Here is a 25020-nt window from a genome sequence, read left to right as displayed (position 1 = left end):
TAAAATAACTACTAGGTAAAAAATATGACACAAATTTAAAATTTTCTGCAGGAAAAAACTCAATACTTTCACCCTTAAAGTCTAATCTATTTATATTGAAGTCACATATTTTTAGATGGTTAAATATATCATAAGTGGTCATTTCTTTTGCCTGAATCATGAAAAAAAGAGCAAGAAATAGATTTGTTTACACTTCTTGCTATCCTAAGACATTTGGCTTTCACACACATATGTTGTTTTTAAAAAGATTAAAATACACAACCAAGGAAAGAATCATGTACTGCTTTAAAAAAGATAATCACATCTTCAACTTCCTATCTAACATATACATTTTAGGGAAACAAATTCAAATTCATAAGTGCTATGATGACAATGTTGGTAAAGAAATTAGGAGTAATAAACTATTAGAATATTTTAAAAATCTAAGATACACATAAGCAACAAATAACTACTTACCTCAGACATAGGGGTTCCCCAGAAGTCATTCTGAAATAAAGTTTTTAAAGGTGTAGATGGATGCAGGTCTTTGTTATCCAGTATTGCTGAAACATCATCAAAAACAAAACCACAAAAGAGGCTGTTCCAATAGCAGGCGGTAACCACACCTACTATTAAGGCTATTTCTTTGAGGTTAATATCAGCCATCCTGTCCACAACACTTGTGGACAAAATCTGGGGGGAAAAATCATGAAGATAAGATGAAATAAGCATCACTGATTTTTCAAATAAGTAAACTTTTCATAGAAGGATTAGAGTGAATGCTAATTCTCCAGGAAAATTCAAAGCTCAGCTCAAGTGTCATCCACCTCTAAAAAGCATTAGCTGCCCACCTCTTCAAATTCCTAACTTAAAATTAATTGCTCCTTCATGTATTTCATATTTCTATTAGAATCCTTTATCACACCATTTAATCTCTGGACTTACCTCTCTAGCTAACTAGATAGTGAACTCCCTATCAATTGTCACAGGTCAGGTTATTCAGGGAATATATATATATACATATATATATATAGATGTATGAAAACTTTAAAAACCTAGTATGGTGTACTCCAGAAGCAGTAAATAAGTTTTTGTGAGGAAAAAAAATACTTGAAAAGACACTGAACATGGATTTTCTGAAATGTAGTTGAAGCTTGTATTTTAGTACTTATATACCCGAAGACCAACTATTACCTAAATTAGGCATCCAAACTGTTAGTCTGCAGCCTTGTTTAATTTGGTTAAAGCCTTTTAAAAATATCTCAAATGTGTCTAAAGGCATTCTAAGCCTAAGCTAGCTGTATACTAGCCATTTAACTATAGTCTCACTATTTTTCACACTGATTTATGTTATCTACTTAGCAATATGAGTTTAAAACCCAGATCTAAACCATAGTGTTTTTCTCATTACAACAAATGATTTTAATCTAGAGAACAGGCTTCATACATGACAATTCATAATTAAATCATTGCTTTAGAAAGGATTTAATAAGAAAATGGTTTAGAGTAGAAGAAACTGTATTAAATGGATGATACTGAAGAATCAGCCTTATAATAAAAATAAGGTTGGAGGGTACTCTTGAAAAACAAGCCAATGATATACTTTTCTAGCTTGAGTAGTATCATTAGTAACAAAATCTGTGGAAGGCAGAATTATGGCCCACCAAAACTATCCATATCCAAATCCCTGAATCTGTGATAATGTTACTTTACATGGCAAAAGAGACATTACAAGGTGTGATTAAATTGAGGGTTGTGAGATGAGGAGATTATATCTTCGATTATCTGGGTGGGCCAATTCAATGACAAGAGACCTTAAAAGTTAAAGAGGGAGGCAGGAGAGTCAGGAAAGCAGAGATGAGAGTGATGTGATAGCCAGCTGGGGCCCCAAGGCAAGGAATGGTGGTGGCCTCCAGAAGCCGGAAAAAGCAAAGAAACATTCATTAGCGTCTAAAGTGACCACAGCCCTACTGACTCTAAATTTTAGTCTAGGGAAACCTCTTTTGCACCTCCATAATTATAAAATAATAAATTTGTGTGAAGTCACTTTATTTGCGGTAATTTGTTACAGCAGCAAGAAGAAACTAATACATTACTCACAGAGCCAGAAAATCTAAGACCTGATATATATCTATAGGAGTTCCTGCTAGATCAGAGAGGAAGAAGACAATAGGAAGGGCAGAGAGAGAGATTTAAAATCAGATGTAAGATTTATATAAGGATATAGACACACAAAAGCCTATAAGAAAGTATTAAAGTACAGATAGGAAAACCTTAGAATTACTTAAAGAAATGCAAAATCCAATCCTACAAATCACAAAAGGTAATTACCTGTACCTTTTGAAGGATAGTTTTCGAGTAAAAAAAAATGATATAAGAGTTCATCTTGAACCCAGAGCTGATTTATCATCTCTAAAGAGTATCAACTTGTGCCTTATCCCAGAAAAAGTTAATAGCAGTTGTTTAAAGACAGGAGATACTGAGCAGGCATTTGCCTCACTCCTGAATCACACACTAAAATGACAACCAAGGTATTAAAAAGAAAAAAAAAAGTATAAATTCACAAGGATAAAGACCATTGAATTTTGGAAGCTGGAAAAACAAAAGTTCAGTGGTGACTCAACAGAGCTCAGGAAAGTAAATCTTAAGCTTAAGGGGGAAAGCTAAAAAGTTTTTTGCATCCCTGCCAGCATCAATCTCAAAACTGGTGACAAAAATTTCAAGAAAAAGGAACAGATGTATTTGTTAAAATTTAGACTCCTCTGTCATTGGGTATAGGCAAGTAACCTTTTCTCCTGTAGCTGGGTAGAAGACTAGAGACTTTCTCTCTGAAATAGGTGAAACACAGGGTGTCTGATGTAGGGAACACAAGTGAAAACAAAGGTAGCAAACTGAAAATGAGGGTTAACTAAAAGTCTGTCTACATACTTTGACACCCTCCAGTTATCTTCTACCAACTGGGCACACAATCTTGTAAAATTTTCAACCCTGGAAACAAACAAAAAAGAGGCCTCTAAAAGCTTCCACAAAGGAAGAAAGCAGGTTTCATAGCAGAGATTAGGATTCAAACAAATCCTTTTTTTTTTCCACTAACACTGGAAGCTGGAGGATGGGGGGGGGGGGGTGCAGGGGAGGAAAATCCTGAAAAAAAAAGGAGTAATGCTTCAAATTTCTGAGGGATAATAATTTCCAACCGAAAATTTGATATTAATAAACACAAATTTCCCAACTAGGAAAGTAGAATAAAAAATATCTTAAGATATTCAAGGTCTCAAAAACTTTACCTTCGATGTCTCCTCTTCTCAGGAAACTAACAGAAGACTTATTCTAATAAATAAGGGAGTATATTAAGAAACAGAAAGAGAGGGAAATCAGGAAACACGGGATCCAGTGCAAGATAGCAACAAAAGAAATACCCAGAATGAGAACCATGCCAGCAGGTCCACTAGCCAGTCTACCCTAGAACAGGTCAGAAGGTTCTTGAGCAATACTCCCAAGAAGCTGTAAATAGAGCACCTAATGTGTAAGAACCATTTTACTCTCCCATTGTGTATGTGTGTGTGTGTGATTGTAATTTAGAAAAACAAAACAACTCAGGACATCCACCACCAGGTAGGTGAAAATCAAGTCTCGTGTATGGGTCACAAATCTCTCTCCCATAATCTCAGAACCCTGATCTAGGGACATTTGGGATTTTTATCCCAAACTGCTGTTTGTCAAACTGTTTGTTTATATGTTTTCACCATAGGAAAAATTAAAAATAGAAGAAAAAGGAGTAAATTAAACCTATGGTTTTACTACCTCAAAGCTGTATTTGAGAACATATATATGATTATTAAAGTACTAATAATGTTTAAGAGAATCTGACACACACTGTAGACTCTTGGTATATTAGCTTTAAAACTATAAAATACAATTTTATATGATACAATAATATGTATAATATATATAATATTAAATTACAAACCATGCAATTTGTGGATTTAGGCTTTTTAGTTGAAAAGTATAAAAATTTAGCCAAGTTTACAAACATTATTGGAATTTTGTAAGGACTTGGGGAGTTGCTATAGTTTTAAGCTTAATTTACTAGGTTTATACAAATTGGTTTTTTGGGTTCTTTAAAGATTTTATTTATTTGACAGAGACAGAGACAGTGAGAGAGGGAACACAAGCAGTGGGAGTGGGAGAGGGAAAAGCAGGCTACCCGCTGAGCAGGGAGCCCAATGACTGAGCCACCCAGGTGCCGCTACAAATTGTTTTAAGTATTGAGAAAGTTTTGCTTTTTAAGTCAGGTATCTGAAGTCCTTGAATAAAAATGAATACAAATTATAAATACAAATTTTTAAAAGATTCTATTCATTTATTTGAGAGAAAGAAAGAGCATGAGCGGGGGGGGGGCAGGGAGGGGGAGCAGGGGGAAAGGGAGAAGCAGACTCCCCACAACAGGGAGCCCAATGTGGGGTTTGATCCCCGGGACTCCAGGATCATGACCCGAGCTGAAGGCAGATGCTTAATTGACTGAGCCACTCAGGAGCCCCTATAAACATAATTTTAAATTAAGGGAATTTAAACAAGTTTTTTTAAAAAAAGACTTATTTATTTTAGAGAAAGAAAGCATGTGTGCACATGCTGGGGGCGGGGGGGCAGAGGGAAAGAGAGAGAATTCCAAGCAGACTCTATGTCAGTCTCCATCCCACGACCCTGAGATCACAATCTGAGTGGAAAGCAAGACTTGGATGCCTAACTGACTGCGCCACCCAGGTGCCCCGACCAACTTTTAAATGTAGCTAAGGCATTTAGTCCTTTAAATTTGAGTTGTTGTAGAATAAAACGGTAAGTTTATAAAGTAAGATTTTTTTTTAGGTTGAATTTAAAGGCTTAAAAAACATAAGGTTAAAAAATGCTACTTTAAGAAACTTGGACAGTTCCCAGGATTTCTAAATAGGTAGTTAATGAAGAGTTATGCAGTCATGTTAAGTTGCAATGCAGTTTCATGCAGTAATTGAAATGCTCAATTCCAACATAATAATCAAAACTTTCAAATTGATTTGACTTTGAGGATTGTCCTCTGCTCCAAGTTCTGGCTCACTGCAAACAAGAAGCCTCTTGTCATGCAATGAGGTTCTTCTCTTCTCTTTCTTTAGATACTGGAGTACCTTACATTCTGGTTAAACATAGTTTTTGAACACTACAGCATTAGAGCAAAATGGTGAAAGAAAACAAAAATACTTACTTGAACATTACCAAATGAGACTCTCATATGTGTTCTTTGGGTTCAAAACCCCACATTACTGGGAATCATCACCTCAAGTTCCCTTTATCTCTATTTCATCTTCCTTCATTAGAAGAAAGATCCTTAGTCCCTCCTTGGAAACTGGTAATATCCAGCTTTTATTTGCTGAGATCTATTTAAAACCACCACCCCTACTTCCATCCTCTACTCCCTCAGGTGGCTTTGACTCCACAACTGAGCTCACAAGCATGCCCTAGAACTAGCTCACTCCCTTTGTTTCACTAAGCTCCCTTGGGTTATCTTTTAAAATTCTATAAACTTGGTATGGGTGAGGGGTTTAAGAAGCATCACATGGGTTTACCAATGAAGTGCTATTCATCAAGTAAATGGCATAAAATGCTTACTATTCATGAAGACTACTGTTATGGTTAGTTTTTTTGTGTGTGTAAAATTTTATTTATTATTTATTTGACAGAGAGAGAGAATGCAAGCAGGGGGTGTGGCAAGCAGAGGGAGAGGGAGAAGCAGGCTCCCCACTGAGCAGGCAGCCAGACACAGGGCTCAGGCATGACCTGAGCCGAAGGCAGACGCTTAAACAACTGAGCCACCCAGGCATCCCTGTTATGGTTAGTTTTATGTGTCAACTTGGCGAGGCAATAGTTTTCTTTTTCTTTTTTTTTTTTTTTAAGATTTTATTTATTTATCTGACAGAGAAAGAGAGAGATAGCGAGAGCAGGAACACAAGCAGGGGGAGTGGGAGAGGGAGAAGCAGGCTTCCCACGGAGCAGGGAGCCGGATGCGGGACTCAATCCCAGGACCCTGGGATCATGACCTGAGCCGAAGGCAGCCGCTTAACGACTGAGCCATCCAGGCGCCCCAAATACTAACCAAGGTGTCGTTATAAAGGTATTTTGTAGGTGTGGTTAACATTTACAATCCAATGACTTTAAGTAAAGATTATATCCCATAATGTGGATGGACCTCATCTAATCAGTTGAATTGCCTTCAGAGCAAAACTGAAGTTTCCCTAAGAAGAATTTCTACCTTGAGACTGCAGCATCAGATCCTGCTGGAGAGTTTCTACTTTCCCAGCCTACTCTACATCTACAGATTTTGAATTTACCAGCCCCATAATTTTTTAAGTCCATTCCTTGATATAAGTATCTTTATTTGATACATATGCACAAGTATGTGTGTGCATATATATATACACACACATATATATATAAACATGCATATATATTTATTTTGCTGGTTGTGCCTGGGATCCCTTATGTGCTTATAGTTATCCTGTTTAACGCTGGAAATCTAAAGTGTAGGGGGGCTCCACTAAAAAGAATTACAGGCCAGTATCCCTGATGAACATGGATGCAAAAATTCCCACAAGATACTAGCAAACTGAACTCAACAGTACATTAAAAGAATTATTCACCACGATTGAGTGAGATTTATTCCTGGGCTGCAGGGCTGGTTCAATATTCACAAATCAATAGAGGTGATACACCACATTAATAAAAGAAAGAATAAGAACCATTATGATCCTCTCAATAGATGCAGAAAAAGCATCTGACAAAATAGAACATCCATTCTTGATAAAAACCCTCAACAAAGTAGGAGTAGAGTGAACATACCTCACATCATAAAGGCCATACATGAAAGACCCAGAGCTAATATCATCCCCAATGGGGAAAAACTGAGAGTTTAGGAACAAGACAAGGGTGTCCACTCTTACCACTGTTATTCAGCATTGTACTGGAAGTTCTAGCCTCCACAAACAACGAAAAGAAATAAAAGACATCCAAATTGGCAAGGAAGAAGTCAAACTCTCACTATTCTCAGACAACATGAGACTCCACACAGAAAACCTGAAAGACTCCACCAAAAGATTGCGAGAACAAAAACACAAAGTCACAAAATATAAAGTCAACATTCAGAAATCTGTTGTATTTCTATACAGCAATAATGAAGGAACAGAAAGAGAAATGAGGGAATCTATCACATTTGCAATTGCACCAAAAACCGTAAGATACCTAGGAATAAACCTAACCAGAGAGGTAAAAGATCTGTACTCTGAAAACTATAGGACACTGACGAAAGAAATTGAAGAGGACACAAAGAAATGGAAAGGCATCCCATGCTCATGGATTGGAAAAACACTGTTAAAATGTCTATACTACCCAAAGCAATCTGTACATTTAATGAAATCCCTATCAAAATACCACCAGCTTTTTCACTGAGCTAGAACAATCCTAAAATTTGTATGGAACAAATTTTGTGAAAGACCCCAAATAGCCAAAGCAATCCTGAAAAAGAAAAGGAAAGCTGGAGGCACCACCATTCCAGATTTCAATATATATTACAGAGCTGCAATCATCAAGACAGTATGGTACTGGCACAAAAAAAGACAAAGAGATCAATGGAACAGAACAGAGCCCACAAATGGGCCCATAACTCCATGGTCAACTAATCTTCAACAAAGCAGGAAAGAATATCCAATGGAAAATAGACTATCTCTTCAATAAATGGTGTTGGGAAGACTGGACAGCAACATGCAGAAAAATGAAACTGGACCACTTTCTTACCCATACACAAAAATAATTCAAAATGGATGAAAGACCTAAATGTGAGACAGGAAGCCATCAAAATCCTAGAGAACACAAGCAGCAACCTCTTTGACCTCGGCTGTAGCAACGTACTACACACATCTCCAGAGGCAAGGGGAACAAAACCAAAAATGAACTATTGGGACTTCATCAAGATAAAAAGCTTCTGCACAGCCAAAGAAACAATCAACAAAACTAAAAGGCAGCCTATGGAAAGGGAGAAGATATCTGCAAATGACATAACCAATAAAGGGTTAGTATCCAAAACCTATAAAGAACTTATGAAACTCAACATCCAAAAAACAAATAATGCAGTTAAGAAACTGGCAGAAGACATGAATAGACATTTTTCCAAAGAAGACTTTCAGATGGCCAACAGACACATGAAAAGATGCTCAACATTACTCATCATCAGAGAAATATAAATCAAAACCATGATGAAATACAACCTCACACCTGTCAGAATGGCTAAAATTAACAACACAGGAAACAACAGATGTTGGCAAGGACGTGGAGAAAGGGGAACCCTCTTACACTGTTGGTGAGAATGCAAACTGGTGCAGCCACTCTGGAAAACTGTATGGGGGTTCCTCAAAAAGTTAAAAGTAGAACTACCCTATGATCCAGCAATTGCACTACTAGGTATTTACCCAAAGCGTACAAAAATACAGATTTGATGGGGTACACGAACGTGATGTTCACAGCAGCATTATCATCAAGAGCCAAACTATGGAACGAACCCAAGCGTCCATCGATTGATGAATGAATAAAGATGTGGTGTACGTATACACACACACACACACACACACACACACACACACACACACACACACACACAATGGAACATTACTCAGTCATCAAAAAGAATGAAATCTTGCCATTTGCAACCAAGTGGATGGAGCTAAAATGTATTATGCGAAGTGAAGGCAGTCAAAGACAGACAAATACTGCATGATCTCACCCATGTGGAATTTAAGAAACAAAACAGATGAACATATGGGAGGGGGAAAAAAGAGGGAAACAAACCATAAGAGACTCTTAAAGACAGAGAACAAACTGAGGGGTGATAGAGGGAGATGGGTCAGGGATGGACTAGATGGGTGATGGGTATTAAAGAGGGCACTTGATATGGTGAGCACTGGGTATTGTATGTAAGTGATGAATCACTGAATTCTCCTGAAACCAACATTGCACTGTATGTTAAATAACTAGAATTTGAATAAAAATTTGAAAAAAAAATTTAAAGATATAGTGTAGAGGTCTTAAGTTGGAAAGCTAGTTTCTGCTACATATGGTCATACCCTCTAGTAGGTTAGCCTGAACTTCTTTAAATGGTGATCTCAGGAGAGAAGGGGGGCAAGTCCCAATGCACAAACTCTCTTCAAGTCTCTACTTAAGGCATATAAATATATATATACATATATATATGTATATATATATTCCCCTATCAAGCAAGGTAAACCCATAGTCACTGAAGGAGAGGCTATAAAGGGTCAAGATCATAGAATTTTCGGAAGAATCTCCAAGGGAGCATATTATGAGAGAAAGGGAATGAGAGCTAGTAGTTCTCATGCATGTCATGAGCTCGGCTGTGGAGTCATTTTAGATTCTGCCCAAAAGAACTACTTGCAAGGGTAGAGGTTAAGGGAAATGGAGAGGGTTACATAAAGGAATAGTTAAAGGGAGGCATGATTCACTGGGAGCCATTACTATAACAATGTACCACATCAGTATTAAATGTTAGCTGTGGGAATGGTACAGAGTGGATGTTTGTGTACCCCTAAAATTCATGTTAAATCATAATGCTCAATGTGATGATACCTGGAGGTAGGGCTTTTGGAAGGTGATTAGGTCATGGGGATGGGGACTTCATGAGGATGGGGACTTCACAAATGAGATTAGTGCCCTTATAAAAGAGGCCTGAGAAAGATCTCTTGGCTCTTCTGCCACTGAGGAAACAGTAAAAAGACACTATCCATGAACCAGGAAGTGGGCCCTTATGAGACACTGAAAATGCTCATGCCTTGATCCTGGTACTTCCTAGCCTCCAGAACTGTGAGAAATAAATTCCTGTTGTTTATAAACCACCTAATATAGGGTATTCTGTTAGAGCAATATGAACAGACTAAGGCAAATTCCAGTACTTCTTCTAGCCACATAAACATATTCAACACAGGCACATAGTCTGAGTGAATGCGATTGATTCATGTTTACTTACAACAATGGGATGTCACTACATATGTGCAAAAAACCCAACTGCAATGGAAGACCACTTATGAGCTACAATAGAGAGATACAAAACTTAATATACTTCCCTCAGCAAAATTGTACCATGAACCCCTTTTCCTAAAAATTCAACAGTACAACTGTGGAAAAAATAAACCTATAGGAAAATTTTACATGAATCTAGCACTATTTAGCCTGGAAAGTAAAGTTCTCTCCATAAAATAATTTCATGATTTTATCTTCTTCAGTAAGAATAATCTGTATTTCATGACTTTTTTAAAGCACATAAAGTTTGTGCAGTCTGCATTCACACTGATTCCTCCTAATCTTTCCAGTCTCATGTCAAAAGACAAGTGTCTACTTGCTGCACACTGATCCTCTCCAGGAGAACAAACAAAACAAAACATTATACACAGGGATACTAAATTTCTCATGGTCATGCTTTATTATAGATGCTGGAAAAATAAGTTACCATTCATTTTCTCTGTGAGGCAGCAAAAAAGGGAATGGAAGTAACATCTAAATAAAATAAGCTGCCTGATACAGGGAATAAAGGTAGCAATTATAAAAGGGAAGCCTTTCTTATGAAATGATTTTGGTCAGATAATACTGCTCATAAAACCAGGGAGAAGAAAGAAGGCAGGTCCAGGCAAGTGTTCCTTTAATAAGGCCCCTTATAAAATTATCACATAAATCTCTTATCTTGGTGCAAATTGATGCAGAAAATCTGATGAAAAGTAACAGTGAGTTTTAGCAATTTTCCTCAAAATTATATAGTGAGTGATTGAACTAGAACTTGTGTTATATTTCTTGATTCACAGCTAGGTTCAAACTTACCAAAATGCATTAGGACCTAGACCATGGCAAACTTGTTTCCTATCAGATCCCCCACAACTAGCTGTTGGGGAAAGTCATTGAAAAGACTCGGCTGAGCTATAAACTGGACCCAGGTGATCTGAGTGAATCCCCTTATCCCCTCCCCTTGGAATGTGGTTCTGTTTGCTTTTCCTGCTCCCCAAGGCTGCTGTAAGCACATAGCCTTGAGATAGATATGGTGTTGAGAACACCTGCACAATACACTTAACTGAACCCAGTTAAGGCCTCTCTCTATATAAACTTTTAAGATTTGGTGGGTGGGTGCAGGGATCCATTATTCTTCCAGCTGCCCAAGACAAGCCTCCTAGGCAAGTCCCCTTTGCTTAGCAAAACTGCCACCTACCAAGCTGGAAAGGCCTTCCCCTTTCTTTGGTCTCTCTGCCCTCCACATTCGGAAGCCAGTTTCAGATTAAACCTGGGAAGTTCCCAAGGAGGTTATGAACCAACACTAGCACAGTGCACAAGCTCAAAAATAGTGCTAGGATGAGTAAAAGAATGAAATTTAAGCAAGATTTTACATTTAGTCAGGACTATAACTGAGATCTGGGTTACAATCTTAGATTCATTAATTATTAGGAAATAACTTAGCTTCTCTGAATCTATTTTCACTTCTGAAAAATGAAAATAAAATTTATCATTAGACCAGGAACCTTGAGTTGCTGGGAATATAAATGTGAACAAGAGGGCGAGGGGAAGTAAAGTTAGTAAAGACCAATACAGACAAAACAAAACTAGAAAATGAATATACAGAATAGTTATCATGAATGAAAAACAAGAAAAACAAGGTGCTGCAGTAAAAACAGATTCTTACGATGAAAATAAACATGCAATTTTAAGCATATGACTCATGTGACAAGAGAAATTAGATCTCATCTCTTCCTTCCCTTGATAAATTATGAATTAAAAACTGAACATGAAAAATATGTAATTCAAATACCTAAGTAAACAAAGTTACATCATTAGAATATAATATTTACTATAGACAGCAAGACTGAAGAACAAGCACTTCACAGATATTGGTTCTCAGCATGCCTTAGGAGGCAGTATGGAATTAAAGAGAACATCCTCCAGCCAGAAAAATCCATTTTCAATCACACCATTTAAGTTTTAGCACAGTTCCTAACCTCTCCAAGCCTCAGTTTTACAACTTGGATGGAAAAATGAGGACGATACAGGCACCTACCTCACTGGACTGTTATGAAGATGAACTAAGAGAGTGACAAAGTTATAGTAATCATAACAGTATGATATTTGCATAAAACAGGTTAACGGAACAAAACAGCCCAAGTACCATAAAACAGGTTAATGGAACAAAACAGTAATCATAACAGTATGATATTTGCATAAAACAGGTTAATGGAACAAAACAGCCCAAGTACCAAGAATACACAATGAAGAAAGGCGAGTCTCCCTAATAAATGGTGCTGGGAAAACTGGAGAGCCACATGCTCCTTGACATTGACCCTGACAATGATTTTCTGGATTCGGAACCAAAAACAAAGGCAAAAAGCAAAAATAAACAAGTGGGACTATGTTAAACTAAAAAGCTCTGCACAACAAAGGAAACTATCATCAAAATGAAAAGACAACCTATGGAAGAAAATAAATCCAAATCATGTATCTGATAAGGGATTAATATACAAAATATGTAAGGAACACCTACAACTCAACAGCAAAAAAGCAAATAATTTGAGGAACTTCTTCCAAAGACATACAAATGGCCAACAGATACATGAAAAGGTGCTCAACATCACTAATCATCAGGGAAATGGAAATCAGAACCATGAGATCACCACACACCTGTCAGTTTGCTGTCATCAAAAAGACAAGAGATAATAAGGGTTACCGAGGACGGGGAGAAAAGGGAACCCTTGTGCACTGCTGGTGGGAATGTAAACTAGTGTTATCAAAAAGACAAGAGATAATAAGGGTTAGCGAGGACAGGGAGAAAAGGGAACCCTTGTGCACTGCTGGTGGGAATGTAAACTAGTGTAGCTACTACGGAAAACAGTTACGGAGATTACTCAAAATTAAAAACAGAACTACCATATTATCCAGCAATTCTATTTCTGGATATATACCCAAAGGAAACAAAACCACTATGTGCATGAGATATCTACACCCCCATATCCACTGCATAACTATTTACACTAGCCAAGACATGGAAATAACTTAAGTGGCCACTGACAGATGAATAAAGAAAATGTGGTATATACAATGGATTATTCAACCACGAAAAGAATGAAATCTTGCCATTTGGGACAACATGGATGGACCTTGAGAGCATTATGGTAAGTATCAGAAAGAAAAATACAAATACGGTATGGATCTCAGGTGCAGAATCTTAAACAAAACAAAAAACAAACTCATGGAAACAAAGAACATACCCGTCAAAAGGTAGAAACTTAGAGTTACAAGACAAATAAGTTCTGGGGATGTAATGTCAGCATGGTTAAAAAAATAATGAACAGTATGTGGCATATAATCTCAGTAAAGGATACAACAAAATTATCATTCCTACAAATCTGATTAATGTTTTTAAAATTTATCTCACTAAATCAGTATCTTTTTTATTTTCTGAGCTATTATTTGTTTTACCCAAATACGTGGTTTGGAAAGAGATCTGTATATTTTCAGAAGGAAAATTTAGTATCAATCATAGAAAAGAAAAGGTCCTTAAAAAAAAAATAGGAGGCACTGCTCCAACAGTTGAAAATGTCATTTAGATGTCAAGTCTACAGCTTCTTTTTTTTTTTTTTTTTAAGTCTACAGCTTCTTAAGAAAGTTATCTAGTAGTGTATCATATTCCAGAATGGCTGAACACAGCGGGATGAACAAAACTTGACCGAAGAACTGTAAACACCTGAGAAACGCTTTCATATGAGGGCATCTTCGGTAACCAAGAAAGCGACAGCATCCAGACTGGTGAGTACTGAGGCCCCTTCTCTCTCCACCCCAGCATTAGTCTGGGCAAATTCTAAACACTCCTTTCTAGAGCCTTCACTCTATACCAGCTCTTCAATCTTCAAGTCCTCCAGTCCGCGAAGGCTATGGTGCTACAGGTAAGGCGGGCAGAGAAGAATATGTCCTCTTCTCAATTCTTCACTCACCCCAAAACCATGATCGTGGCCGTGCGGCCCCCACTCCACCGTACGGAGTAGATTCAGAGCGCAAAGCAAACGAAAACTTTCTTTTCCTTCTTACAGAGGGCACCACGCGTGGAACGTGTGCAAACGTCTAAGGAAACGGGTTCTTCTCACCTCTTCAGACCTGGACCGAGTCCTTCCGCGCCAATAGCACGAGCTTCATTAAGCCGGGACCGCTCCCCTCAATTCCTCCCCCGCCTCTGACCCACAGCTCGACCTCACCTGGGAGCGGTTCCACCAGGAGATGGCTTAGAGAAATCCCAGGAAAAGCGGCCCAGCTAGTGACGCCACCAAAGGCAGAGTCATGGTCTACCTCATTCAGGTCACCAGCGCAGACGCGCCTCAGCCACTGCGCCTCCCGCCTCTGGGTTGTTCCTCCACCACCCCGGTACCGTCGCAGCTCCCCGCATTGCACGCTGGGAACGGCCTCCCTCCACCTCTCATAGACTTCAGTTCCCAGCATGCGCAAGCTTCCAAGCAGAACTGCACTATGGGATTTGGAGTCCTTATCCCTCGACTTCTCCGTCTTTAACAGAGAGTCCAAGGGACCGTGCAGGAGAATCTAAACGCAAAGCATCACCCAAGGTCGTGAAATGTAGGCTCCCCTCGCATCCGGGGCCTAGTGCCGTCCTTCGCGGGGTGGGGATTGGTGTCGCCTAGCAGCCGCCGCCGCTCCTGCTTACGCAGGACCTGTTGGCGGGATCCAGAGTCCGGGTGGAAGCGCGCTGGGGAGCGGTCAGGCGGGGCGGCGGGGCCAACCTTGGCCCGTGCGGCAGATCAGGGACCTCTGCTGGTTGCCAGGCTCGGTTAGGTGGGTGGATCTTGCTGAGCAGGAGCAGCCAGTTTCTTCCCAAAAAGGTTCTTTAAGTCTCGGGGCCCGTATGTAACGGTTTGTCTTCCCCACCCCTTAGTCTTTGGTCCGCAATCCGTGGGCCTTCTCCTAGCTTCAGCCCCGGTTTCCCCGGCCTACCTGCTCTCATTTCAGTCGTTTATTTACACACCTTTTCTTTTTTACCCCCAGTTCCTGCTTCACCGAATCAGGGTTCATTTTCAGCCTTCCAAGTACCCCCGGGTTTGGTACCATTAGACGTTCGTGCGCCTCGGTGGTAAGGGGGCGTGGAGGAGGGGACTCAGAATCTTAGTTCTGACCTAGATTAGTTATAGGAGAGAATCCGTCATGGTTTATTCAGCCGGTGCAGTCTTTGTTGGTTTGTGCCAGCTGCTATAATTTTGATTAAGGCTATTTTGCCCACTTATCTGTTATACAATTAAGGAGCCATAGCTCTTTGCTAACACCATAAAGGGTTATAATGATGTAATCTATAAAAATAGGAACGCTGTTTACCTTGAAAATGCTAATACCCACCTGTTTTGTTACAGAAGGTAAAGCACAGTGAAGGATTTCAAGATGCCACCTAATATAAACTGGAAAGAAATAATAAAAGTTGACCCAGATGACCTGCCTCGTCAAGAAGAATTGGCAGATAATTTATTGATTTCCTTATCCAAGGTGCTTAATTGATAAACAGTACACACACATGCCTATATATACACACAACTATGATTAATCTAAGTTGTCCCTGAAATCAAGGAATGTTACAAATGGAAGAGTTTTTATATTTTGCCCAAGGGTTATAAAACATAAAATAGTTGTTTTTCTTTTTACTTAGGTGGAAATAAGTGAGCTAAAAACTGAAAGTCAAGAAAATATGATACACCTTTTCAGAATTACTCAATCACTAATGAAGGTTTGTATGCAGTAGGTTTTAATGATTTTGACTATTGGAGGACGTTTAAGGAACTGTTCTTAAATAAGTTAGTCTTTATGAAAGTACTTTATAATATCAGAATCACTCAAAAATGAGATCTCTTCAAATGTGGATTGAAAATTTTAGTGTGCAAAACATTGCTGGTTTCTGCTCTAGAGTTCCTAGAAGAATGTCTAAGGGAAACAGAATGGGTATGTTTAAAAATAACATAGAGAGGTCCTTTGTAATTATGTTAACATAATCCTGAAATCAGAATGAAAAATGTGAACACTTGTATAGGGGTTTGTTGGGAGGGGGAAAGGTTTAGGTGAGAGAAGGCCTTATGAGGGGCAAAGACTGCTGAGTAATTTTAGGTAAATGGAAAGCAGTGGTAAACATTAAAAAGCTTCTAAAGCTGGAAATCAGCTTAAATAAAAACTTGGACTAGAAAATGTGCTTAGTCTACTGGGTATTTACCCCAAAGATACGAATGTAGTGATCCAAAGGGGTATGTGCACCCCAATGTTTATAGCAGCAATGTCCATAATAGCCAAACTATGGAAAGAGCCAAGATGTCCACCAACAGATGAATGGATAAAAAAGATGTGGTGTGTATATATATATATATATATATATATATATACACAATGGAATATTAAGCAGTCATCAAAAAAAAAACCCAAAATCTTGCCATTTACAACAACGTGGATGGAACTAGAGGGTATTATGCTAAGCGAAGTAAGTCAATCAGAAAAACAAGTATCATAATCTCACTGATATGAGGAATTCTTAATCTCAGGAAACAAATGAAGGTTGCTGGAGTGGTGGGTGGGAGGGATGGGGTGGCTGGGTGATGGACATTGGGGAGGTTATGTGATATGGTGAGCGCAGTGAATTGTGTAAGACTGATGAATCACAGACCTGTACCTCTGAAACAAATAATACATTATTTGTTAAAAAAAAAAGTAGGGAAAAATGAAGGGGGGCAAATCGGAGGGGGCGACAAACCATGAGAGACTATGGACTCTGAGAAACAAACTGAGGGTTTTAGAGGGGAGGGGTTGGAGGGATGGGTTAGCCCAGTGATGGGTATTAAGGAGGGCACGTATTGAATGGAGCACTGGGTGTTATATGCAAGCAATGAATCATGGAACACTACATCAGAAACTAATGATGTAATGTATGGTGACTAACATAACATAATAAAATTAAAAATAATTAAGAAAAGAAAATGCTTATTCTTTACAGTTGAGGAGACAGGTGCAGAAAATTTATAGTAGGTTATAGAGGAAACAAATGGGTATAGCTTGCAGTAGGCTGGCAAGGGTAATACAGGTGTATTTTATACTATCAGCAATGAGGAGCCATTAGAGGTTTTTGAGCCACAACTGGTAATAACAAAAGTGTGCTTTAGGAAGGCTAAACTAGGTATGTTAATAGGACAAATTGAAGGGAATTGAAGCTATTTAGACATAACATTGTGAAGAAGGTTAGACATAAGATTATGGACTAAAATAATGATAATGGTAAAAGAAAAAGTAGAAAACATTACAAAGGGAAAAGTTACAGTACTGGATATAAGACTTGAAGGAAAAAGAGGAATCAAAGATACTTCAAGCTGTTAGGAATCTAGGAATTATATCCTTACGTAAGAAAATCGTCTATTCAACAAATATTTACTGAAAGTCTCCATATCCCAGGCATTGAAGGCACTAAATATTGGGAAAGCAAATGAAACAAAATCCTCATTTTCAGTGTTTATGTAAAGACGTAATTGAAATAACCTTTTTTATGTTTAGATGAAAGCTCAAGAAGTAGAGCTAGCTTTGGAGGAAGTTGAAAAAGCTGGAGAAGAACAAGCAAAATTTGGTAAACACCCTGGAAAACTTTATCATAGTGTTAAATAGGGGATTCTGTTTAATATACTCTATAAAATTTATATCCTCACTTTATTTTGAAAGACATTTCTAGAACTCTTATTTCATGGATGAGGTATAAAAGTTATTTTTTTCTTATGTTACTTTATTATAATCATGATGGAATCTTTAACAATTTTATTACTTTGTTGCAATTTATTTAAAAATTTGTCTTGAGATAAATCTGACCAATTGAAACTTTTTTTTTAATAGAAAACCAATTAAAAACTAAAGTAATGAAACTGGAAAATGAACTGGAGGTATGTCCTTTTGTATTACCTAGGATGTAATTGTTGTTAATTTTATTATTTTGAATTATTTTCAAAACTTTATATTGGCTGGAAAAAATCACAGGAATGATACTGTGTTCATAATTAGTTGTTTGTTCAACATATATTTTACATGTAATGTAAATTCTTAAGTTTAAGAATCCTTAAATTCTTAGGATTGAGCATCCAGTTGTGAACAAAATAAAAACATTCAGTAGGGGCGCCTGGGTGGCTCAGTTGGTTAAGCATCTGCCTTCGGCTCAGGTCATGATCCCAGGGTCCTGGGATCGAGCCCCATATTGGGCTCTCTGCTCGGCCAGGAGCCTACTTCTCCCTCTCCCTACACATGCTGCTCCCCCTGCTTGTGCTCTCTCTCTCTCTCTCAAATAAATAAATAAATCTTAAAAGAAAAAAAAATTCAGTAACCTGAGGCTTATAGTCTAGAGAGGCATACAGAAGATTACTAGTAACTGAACTGGAGTGGAGGCACATGGGAATTTGAGGAATAGTGATGGAAGGATATGGTAGAAGAAGTAGCTTTTGAAAAAGCTAAGAGCCAAAATATGAATATATTGTTAAGGAACTGAATACATTGAGATTCCTGAGAATGTGGGAAGGAATGTGATACAAATGAGTTAGCCTTTAAAAGAAAAGACCTTCTTCCTTTGTAGCAGGAAATATGGATGTATACAGAAGCTTTTATGTTTGTAGATTGAATACCTGGAAGTTGCGAGGTTGGCGGGAAAGCCCATTTGCTAAAAAAAAGAGTGGAAGATGTGTGGCTAAAGTTTAAGGAAAATTAAGTTTGAAATGTAGAGGAGAATGAGCTGGAGATTAGGGTATCTGGAGTCAGACAATTTGAATTCAAATCCTGATTCTTTTACTTACTCTGTCAACTAGGATGGGTTATTTTTTATTCCGCACTATATATCCATCTCCTAGAAAAATATCAACCATTCTCAATATATACTTATTAAGTGAATTATGAAATAGGATTGATTCTGTTAGCATTTAGCCAGGCAGCTGCTGTAGAATAGAAGGGCAGGGCAGTGGGGGTAGTGGTAAGAAAGTGGTTGAAGTGATAAATGATGATGAAATCTCAGGTGGATGGGTCAATCAAGATTTGAATGGTGGGAGAGGTTAGAGACAAGTCAAGGGATCAGAGGGTCCTATGAGGTCAGAGGGAGGTGTACTAGGAATCATGAGAAAATGTTTCTGCTGGGACAAGGTTCTGGTGTGGGCCTGAGAGTGGGAGGCTATAGTGAATTCAAGAAGCATGTAAAAAGATAGAGACTAGAATGAAAGTTACATGGATGTGGAAACTGCTTAGGGGGCTTTAGTGAAACACTATGAGCCATGTGCCAAAACTTCTCAATGAATTTTGAGAGGGAGCAATTGGGAAGTTAGTAGTTTGCTACTACCATGAGTAGGTAGGGATTGGATAGCTGGATATCATATAGAATTCATGGCAACTGGAGTTTTCAAAGGTGGTGGAGGAATGATAGCCTGGAAGTTGCAGGTTGAAGTAAATCAACACCTCTTGCCCTTGAGGTCTTGGGATGTGAAAGAATGAGCATGTCCCAATTAAAAGAGTTCCAGAGGATTTAGTATACTAAAGAAACCAAATTGCAGCTAAGAAGGGGAGATGGGGAGCATGATTTAGTAAAAGGGCTAAGAGTATAAAATATTAATTTATCTTGAAAGAAGATTTTTGAGAGCACAGAGGTAAGTTTTCTGAAGGAGGAAAAGAGGGAGAAGACTCTATTTAATATATAGAAGTATCACAACTGTATGGTAAAGAGATGAATGTGAGACAGGTAGATAACTAAAGGATACATTTTGGACCATGACCCCAAATAACAGGAATATGAAATGAAATGGATTTAATCTGCCACAAGATTTTTTTTAAGTAAAGTCTATCCCCAACATGGGTCTCAAACTCATGACCCTGAGATCAGGAGTTGAATGCTCTACCTACTGAGCCAGCCAGGTGCCCCAATCTGGCACAAGATTTTCAAGGTAATCTTAGTCTGAGCCATCCAGTACAGTAGCACTAATCACTTGTCGCTATACACTTGAAATTCATTACAATAAAAATTAAAAATTCAGTTCTGTAGTTGCAGTAGTCACATTTCAAGTGCTCAAAGCCACTTGTGGATAGTGGCTACGGTATTCAGGCATGCAGAGAACATTTCCATTATCCCAGAAAGTCCTGTTGGACAGCACTGGTTTAAATAGAGTATGAGGGAAAGGGCAGGTTAAGAGCACCACAAGTCGGGTTCCCGGGTGGCTCAGTCAGTTGAGTCCGACTCTTGGTTTTGGCTCAGGTCATGATCTCGCAGCTGTGGGCTCAAGCCCTGGGCTCTGTGCTCAGTGCAGAGTCTGCTTCAGATTCTCTTCCTCTTTCTCAGTCACTCTCTCTCAAATAAGTAAAAATGTTAAAAAAAAAAAAAAAGTCACCAGAAGTCAATGACTGGGTGGAGTCCCTGCTGGTTTCAGAGTTGTGATGCTCAGGACAAGCCTTGATAGTTCATTGCCTGTGTTCTTTGCTTGTGCAGTTTAGTCCAGTGTCTGTGGCTCAATGGTTATAATAGAGCCTGAGCGACTGACAGTCAATTCAGAGCTCTGGGTGGCTCAGAAGAAGCTTAAGGGCTTATCAGTGGGCAAACTAAGCTTAAATACACAATTTTACAAAACAGGTCCTTAAGCTAACATGATTTTAAACATCTGGTGCTGATTATAATACAAATTTAAAGTCAATTTGTTGATTCTCTAATTATAATGGGACTGATTTATACTTCTGTTTTATTACTTTAAGATGGCCCAGCAGTCTGCAGGTGGACGTGACACTCGGTTTTTACGTGATGAAATTCGCCAACTTGAAAAACAGTTGGAACAAAAAGATAGAGAATTGAAGGACATGGAAAAGGAGTTGGAGAAAGAGAAGAAGGTTAATGAACAAGTAAGGCACACTTTCCTCAATGAATTTTAACTGATCAAGTTACCTAAAAACACCTGATTATACTTTTTATGTTTTATGTGAGAATTGGTGTATACTTACCTCTAAGGTTTTGTATCACTGTTCATGTTGTCATCACATCTTTAAATCAAATTTCTTGTTTTCGGGAGTACCTTGCTTTGTGCAATAAATACCTATATGTAAAAAAATACAGGTTCTTAAGAAGTCGTATTAATGCCAGCATTTTATAAATCAATGTATATTTTAAAGTACAACATTTTATCTTTTATACAAATATAGTTATTGCCTTTTATGTTATTCATTATTTATAAAATAAATCATGCAGTGGTCACTTAAATTTAGTTTGAGGAAAAAATTTTTTGCGGATAAATTTGTGAGTTCCTGTCAGAAAACATGTTTCCTATTTTGCCTCACCTGTCAGTAAACTTATATAAAATCTGCTGCCTAAGTGTGGTAACTGTCCCATCCCTGATTCCCAAAAGCTACCTTTGTGTCCTTTAGGTCAATGTTTTATTACATCCTAATAATTTTATTTTGTCCATTGTTCTTTTAGAAATAGAAGGTGGTAAATTTTAAGTAGACAACAATGATTATAAGGTGTTGCTATTTTAAAGAATTTGTTACAAATTGATTTTGTAAGGAAAAACATGCCTATTCTTGATATATCTATTTTCTTATATAATTTAGACGATTCATGCAAAAGTGATCTATCCATACCATTTTTGTGGTGAAAAAAGTATGGATTGATGCCACCTAAAGGTTAGAAATAAGTTCTTAGAGAATTGTCTGTTTAATTGACTCAATAAAACATAACAGACCTATGGATTTCTTAATCATTAAGGATTCAACCTATGACATACAGTAATAGAATTGCTTGTTAGGGGGATATCTGTGGTTTTCTGGACTGTTCTTCTGTCTAGTCCATATATTAATCAATTTTTTGTCATTCATACCATGCACCCTTAGCTAATCAGAAGTACCGTGTCCATTCTTCTTAGACTGCTATCTTTTATTCATAGGTACAAACACAGAAAACTTGAATATATGGCCTATGTACCATTCCAGTTGCTAGATTCCTTGAGATGGAATATGATTTGTTGGCAATTTTTTCTTTGCCCTTAACCAGTCATTCACTTTATTGTGTATTTATAGCTTGCCAGAAACAGTTAGGTACTAGGAATACAAAGGGCAATGATACCCTACTTCTTGATATTCATTGTCAATAATAAATATAACATAGAGGATACTCTGGGGAGGGATACCTAAATCAGTCTTGAGGTTCAGGAAGTGATTTGTAAACTGAGACCTGAAGTAGGAGTTAGTCTGGCAAAGGGTTGGAGTATACATACATGGTGGTTAAAAATAGGGCATTCTGGCCTGAAGATACAACATTTGCTAAGATCTGGAGGGAAGGGATGGCATGGTGAATTCAGGGAACTACAGTTACTCATTTTGGCTGAAATATACGTAAAAATAGCTAGTGTAGAATCTTTACTGTGTGCCAGATATTTTATATGCACTAATTCATTATTCCTCATTTCATACTTATCATGAGATAGGTAACATTTGCCCATGCTACAGATAAGGAAACTGAGACACAGGAGAGATAAGTAATTGTTCACAGTTACAGAAGTGGTAAAACCAGGATTTGAGTCCAAACTTACTCAATGAATCTATGCTCTAAACCACTGTACTATCCTGCCTTCCTAGTTTAAACATTTGTGATCCTCTGGAGAGAGAAGCACAGGCCAGTTCCTGAGGAATTGGGTGTTTTTCCTAAAAGGAGCCAATAAAAATTTTGAATACAAGAATATCATGATCAGATCTATACTTTTGAAGTTTATTCAGCTTTACAGAGAGTGGATTGAAGGGGACTAAGTATAGTAAGGAGACATTTCTGCTAATTCAGGCAGGTGCTGATGATGGGCTAATTAAAGTCATGACTCAAGGGATTAAGGGATAGAGACAAGTTTAGAGATGTGGGTGTAATTGGATGTGGTGAATGATTGGTTGTCAGAGGAGAGGGAGGAACGGAGAGTTTTGTGCATTGGGCCACTGCATAAGGAGACAGTGTCATTTAAGTAGAGACACAAGAGGAACTAGAAGGTGTGTAATTATTACTTCAGTTTTCACTTTTGTACATGTTGAGTTTGAGGTCACAGTGGGCATATTCAAAAAGGATAACTGGATTTGGAATTCATGAAAGACACTGGGTGGATGATGAATATTTGTGAATTAAGAACATAGCTATGAAGCCATAGAAATGACTGTAAGGGAGATCTCTGAGAAATGTCTAATGAAATAGGAAGAAGTGCTTCAAGGAACAGCACAAGAAAAGACAAAACTCGAGAATGTAATGTTTGAAAAACTAAGGGAAAAGAGCATCAGTAGTGCTAAATGCTTCAGTGTTAAGTTCTTGACATCTCTTGCCTTGTTAAAATTTTCCAATTCAAAACACAATGGGACTTTCTTAATTCCCAGTGACGACGATGATGATAGTAGTAGGTAAACTCCTGAGATTTGTATAGCATTTTGCATTTTATTATAAACTTTCTCTAAACTTTTTATTTTGAAAACTATCAAACCTTCATAAATATTGTAAGAAAAGGAATAAACATTTATATCCTCTTCATATAGATTGACCAGTTGTCAGAATTCTGCCACGTTTACTTTCCCCATCAGTATCTTTATATACACATAGTTCTCTCTTTTTGCTGAGCCATTTGAGAGTTAACTGCAGATATGATACTGCACACTGAAATATTTCAGCATGTCTCTGAAAAAGAGAAGTATTCTGTAACATAACCACTATATAATTACCATATTCAGAAAATTTATTTTTATCCAATACTTTTATCTAATATCTAGTCTATAATTGTATTTTTTTCTTTTGGCCTAATACTGCCTTTCATAGTCCCTCCACCCAATATCCAAGGTTCCATCAAGGATCACATACTGCATTTGCTTATTTATTACAGACTTTTAACTATGTTTTAATTGCAAACCACTGAGAATTTTGCTTTCTCTTTGAATTAGGGAGAAAAGCAGAAAAGTGAAAGGCCATCAGAGGGATGGGGTTTGGACAATGGATGAAAAAAATCTGTGATAAGAGTTATAGTATTTGCCTGTTTTGGGAAACAAAAGAGTCACAAATGAAATCATTTATGAGAGGAGGGGAAAACACTCCATAATTTTTTGTTATTTCATGCACTGAGCATTGCGCTAAGGACTTCATATACATCATACTTAATTTTTACATCAACATATGAGATGGGAAAATTGGATTGAAGAGATGATAAATCACTTGTTCATACTCTACCAGAAATTAATGGACAAAGAATATAAACCTGGGCCAGTCTGATTTCAGATTGCTTCTTTTTAACGATATGTTGTGCTGCCTTATATTTCTAAGTAATTTAAATGCTCACCAGAGCAAAGAGTATATTCTAGCTCTGACATAGAAGAACTGTAAAATATTAAATATCTTGGACAGAAAATTACTCATTAGGTTTTTTTTGGGGGGGATAATTTGTTTATTGCTTTGTTTCTTTATCCTTTGGTTAGAGTTTTGGTTTTAGTTTTTTTTTTTAATCTTTTAAACTCAACCTGTTTTGTTTTTTATAATCCTTAGATTTCACAAGTTTTGGTTTATTATTCATGTCTTTGATCAACATGAGTCCTTAGTAGTTAATCATTCTCTACTTCATTGGAGAGAATGTAAATTTAAATTGATCAGCCAAAAACCTGGTTTTATATTGAATTACTGCTGAACCTTATTTTTTTTCCTATTTTAGTTGGCTCTTCGAAATGAGGAAGCAGAAAATGAAAACAGCAAATTAAGAAGAGAGGTTGGTAAAAAATTTTAGTAGTTGTGGTAATTCAACAAAGTTACTTGTTAAAAAGTTTTCATAAATTTATACTCTAACCAGAACTGGAACCTTCTAAGTAACTGATACTTTTAAGCTGCCTGATTTTATGATATGAATTTGTCTCAGGGAAATAGGAAATAAATTGAAAGTTGAGGCCATTAAGTATTACATTCAT

At 37.5% G+C, this 25020-nt stretch overlaps 2 protein-coding genes across 2 annotated transcripts in view; one reads left to right on the top strand and one right to left on the bottom strand.

The window, feature by feature from the left end:
* The window catches only part of TMTC3 (transmembrane O-mannosyltransferase targeting cadherins 3), a 52381-nt gene extending 37968 nt beyond the window's left edge, over window positions 1-14413 (bottom strand). Inside the window, exons 1-2 of the mRNA XM_028105512.2 lie at window positions 14286-14413; window positions 457-672 (exon numbers count right to left, since the gene is read on the bottom strand). Of these exons, the coding sequence (XP_027961313.1) occupies window positions 457-645 (189 nt within the window). The 5' untranslated portion in view covers window positions 646-672; window positions 14286-14413. The remainder of the gene's footprint in view (window positions 1-456; window positions 673-14285) is intronic.
* Window positions 14414-15452: 1039 nt separating this feature from the next.
* The window catches only part of CEP290 (centrosomal protein 290), an 84829-nt gene continuing 75261 nt past the window's right edge, over window positions 15453-25020 (top strand). Inside the window, exons 1-6 of the mRNA XM_088025282.1 lie at window positions 15453-15573; window positions 15734-15811; window positions 17611-17680; window positions 17941-17987; window positions 20815-20958; window positions 24771-24824. Of these exons, the coding sequence (XP_087881408.1) occupies window positions 15472-15573; window positions 15734-15811; window positions 17611-17680; window positions 17941-17987; window positions 20815-20958; window positions 24771-24824 (495 nt within the window). The 5' untranslated portion in view covers window positions 15453-15471. The remainder of the gene's footprint in view (window positions 15574-15733; window positions 15812-17610; window positions 17681-17940; window positions 17988-20814; window positions 20959-24770; window positions 24825-25020) is intronic.

The sequence above is a fragment of the Eumetopias jubatus genome, unplaced genomic scaffold (genome assembly GCF_037043125.1).
Source record: "Eumetopias jubatus isolate StellerSeaLion01/CBP00866 unplaced genomic scaffold, mEumJub1_p1.0 scaffold_8, whole genome shotgun sequence".
Classification (NCBI taxonomy): domain Eukaryota; kingdom Metazoa; phylum Chordata; class Mammalia; order Carnivora; family Otariidae; genus Eumetopias; species Eumetopias jubatus.
Note: the sequence above shows the minus strand (reverse complement) of the source record. Positions and strands in the feature narration are given on the sequence as shown.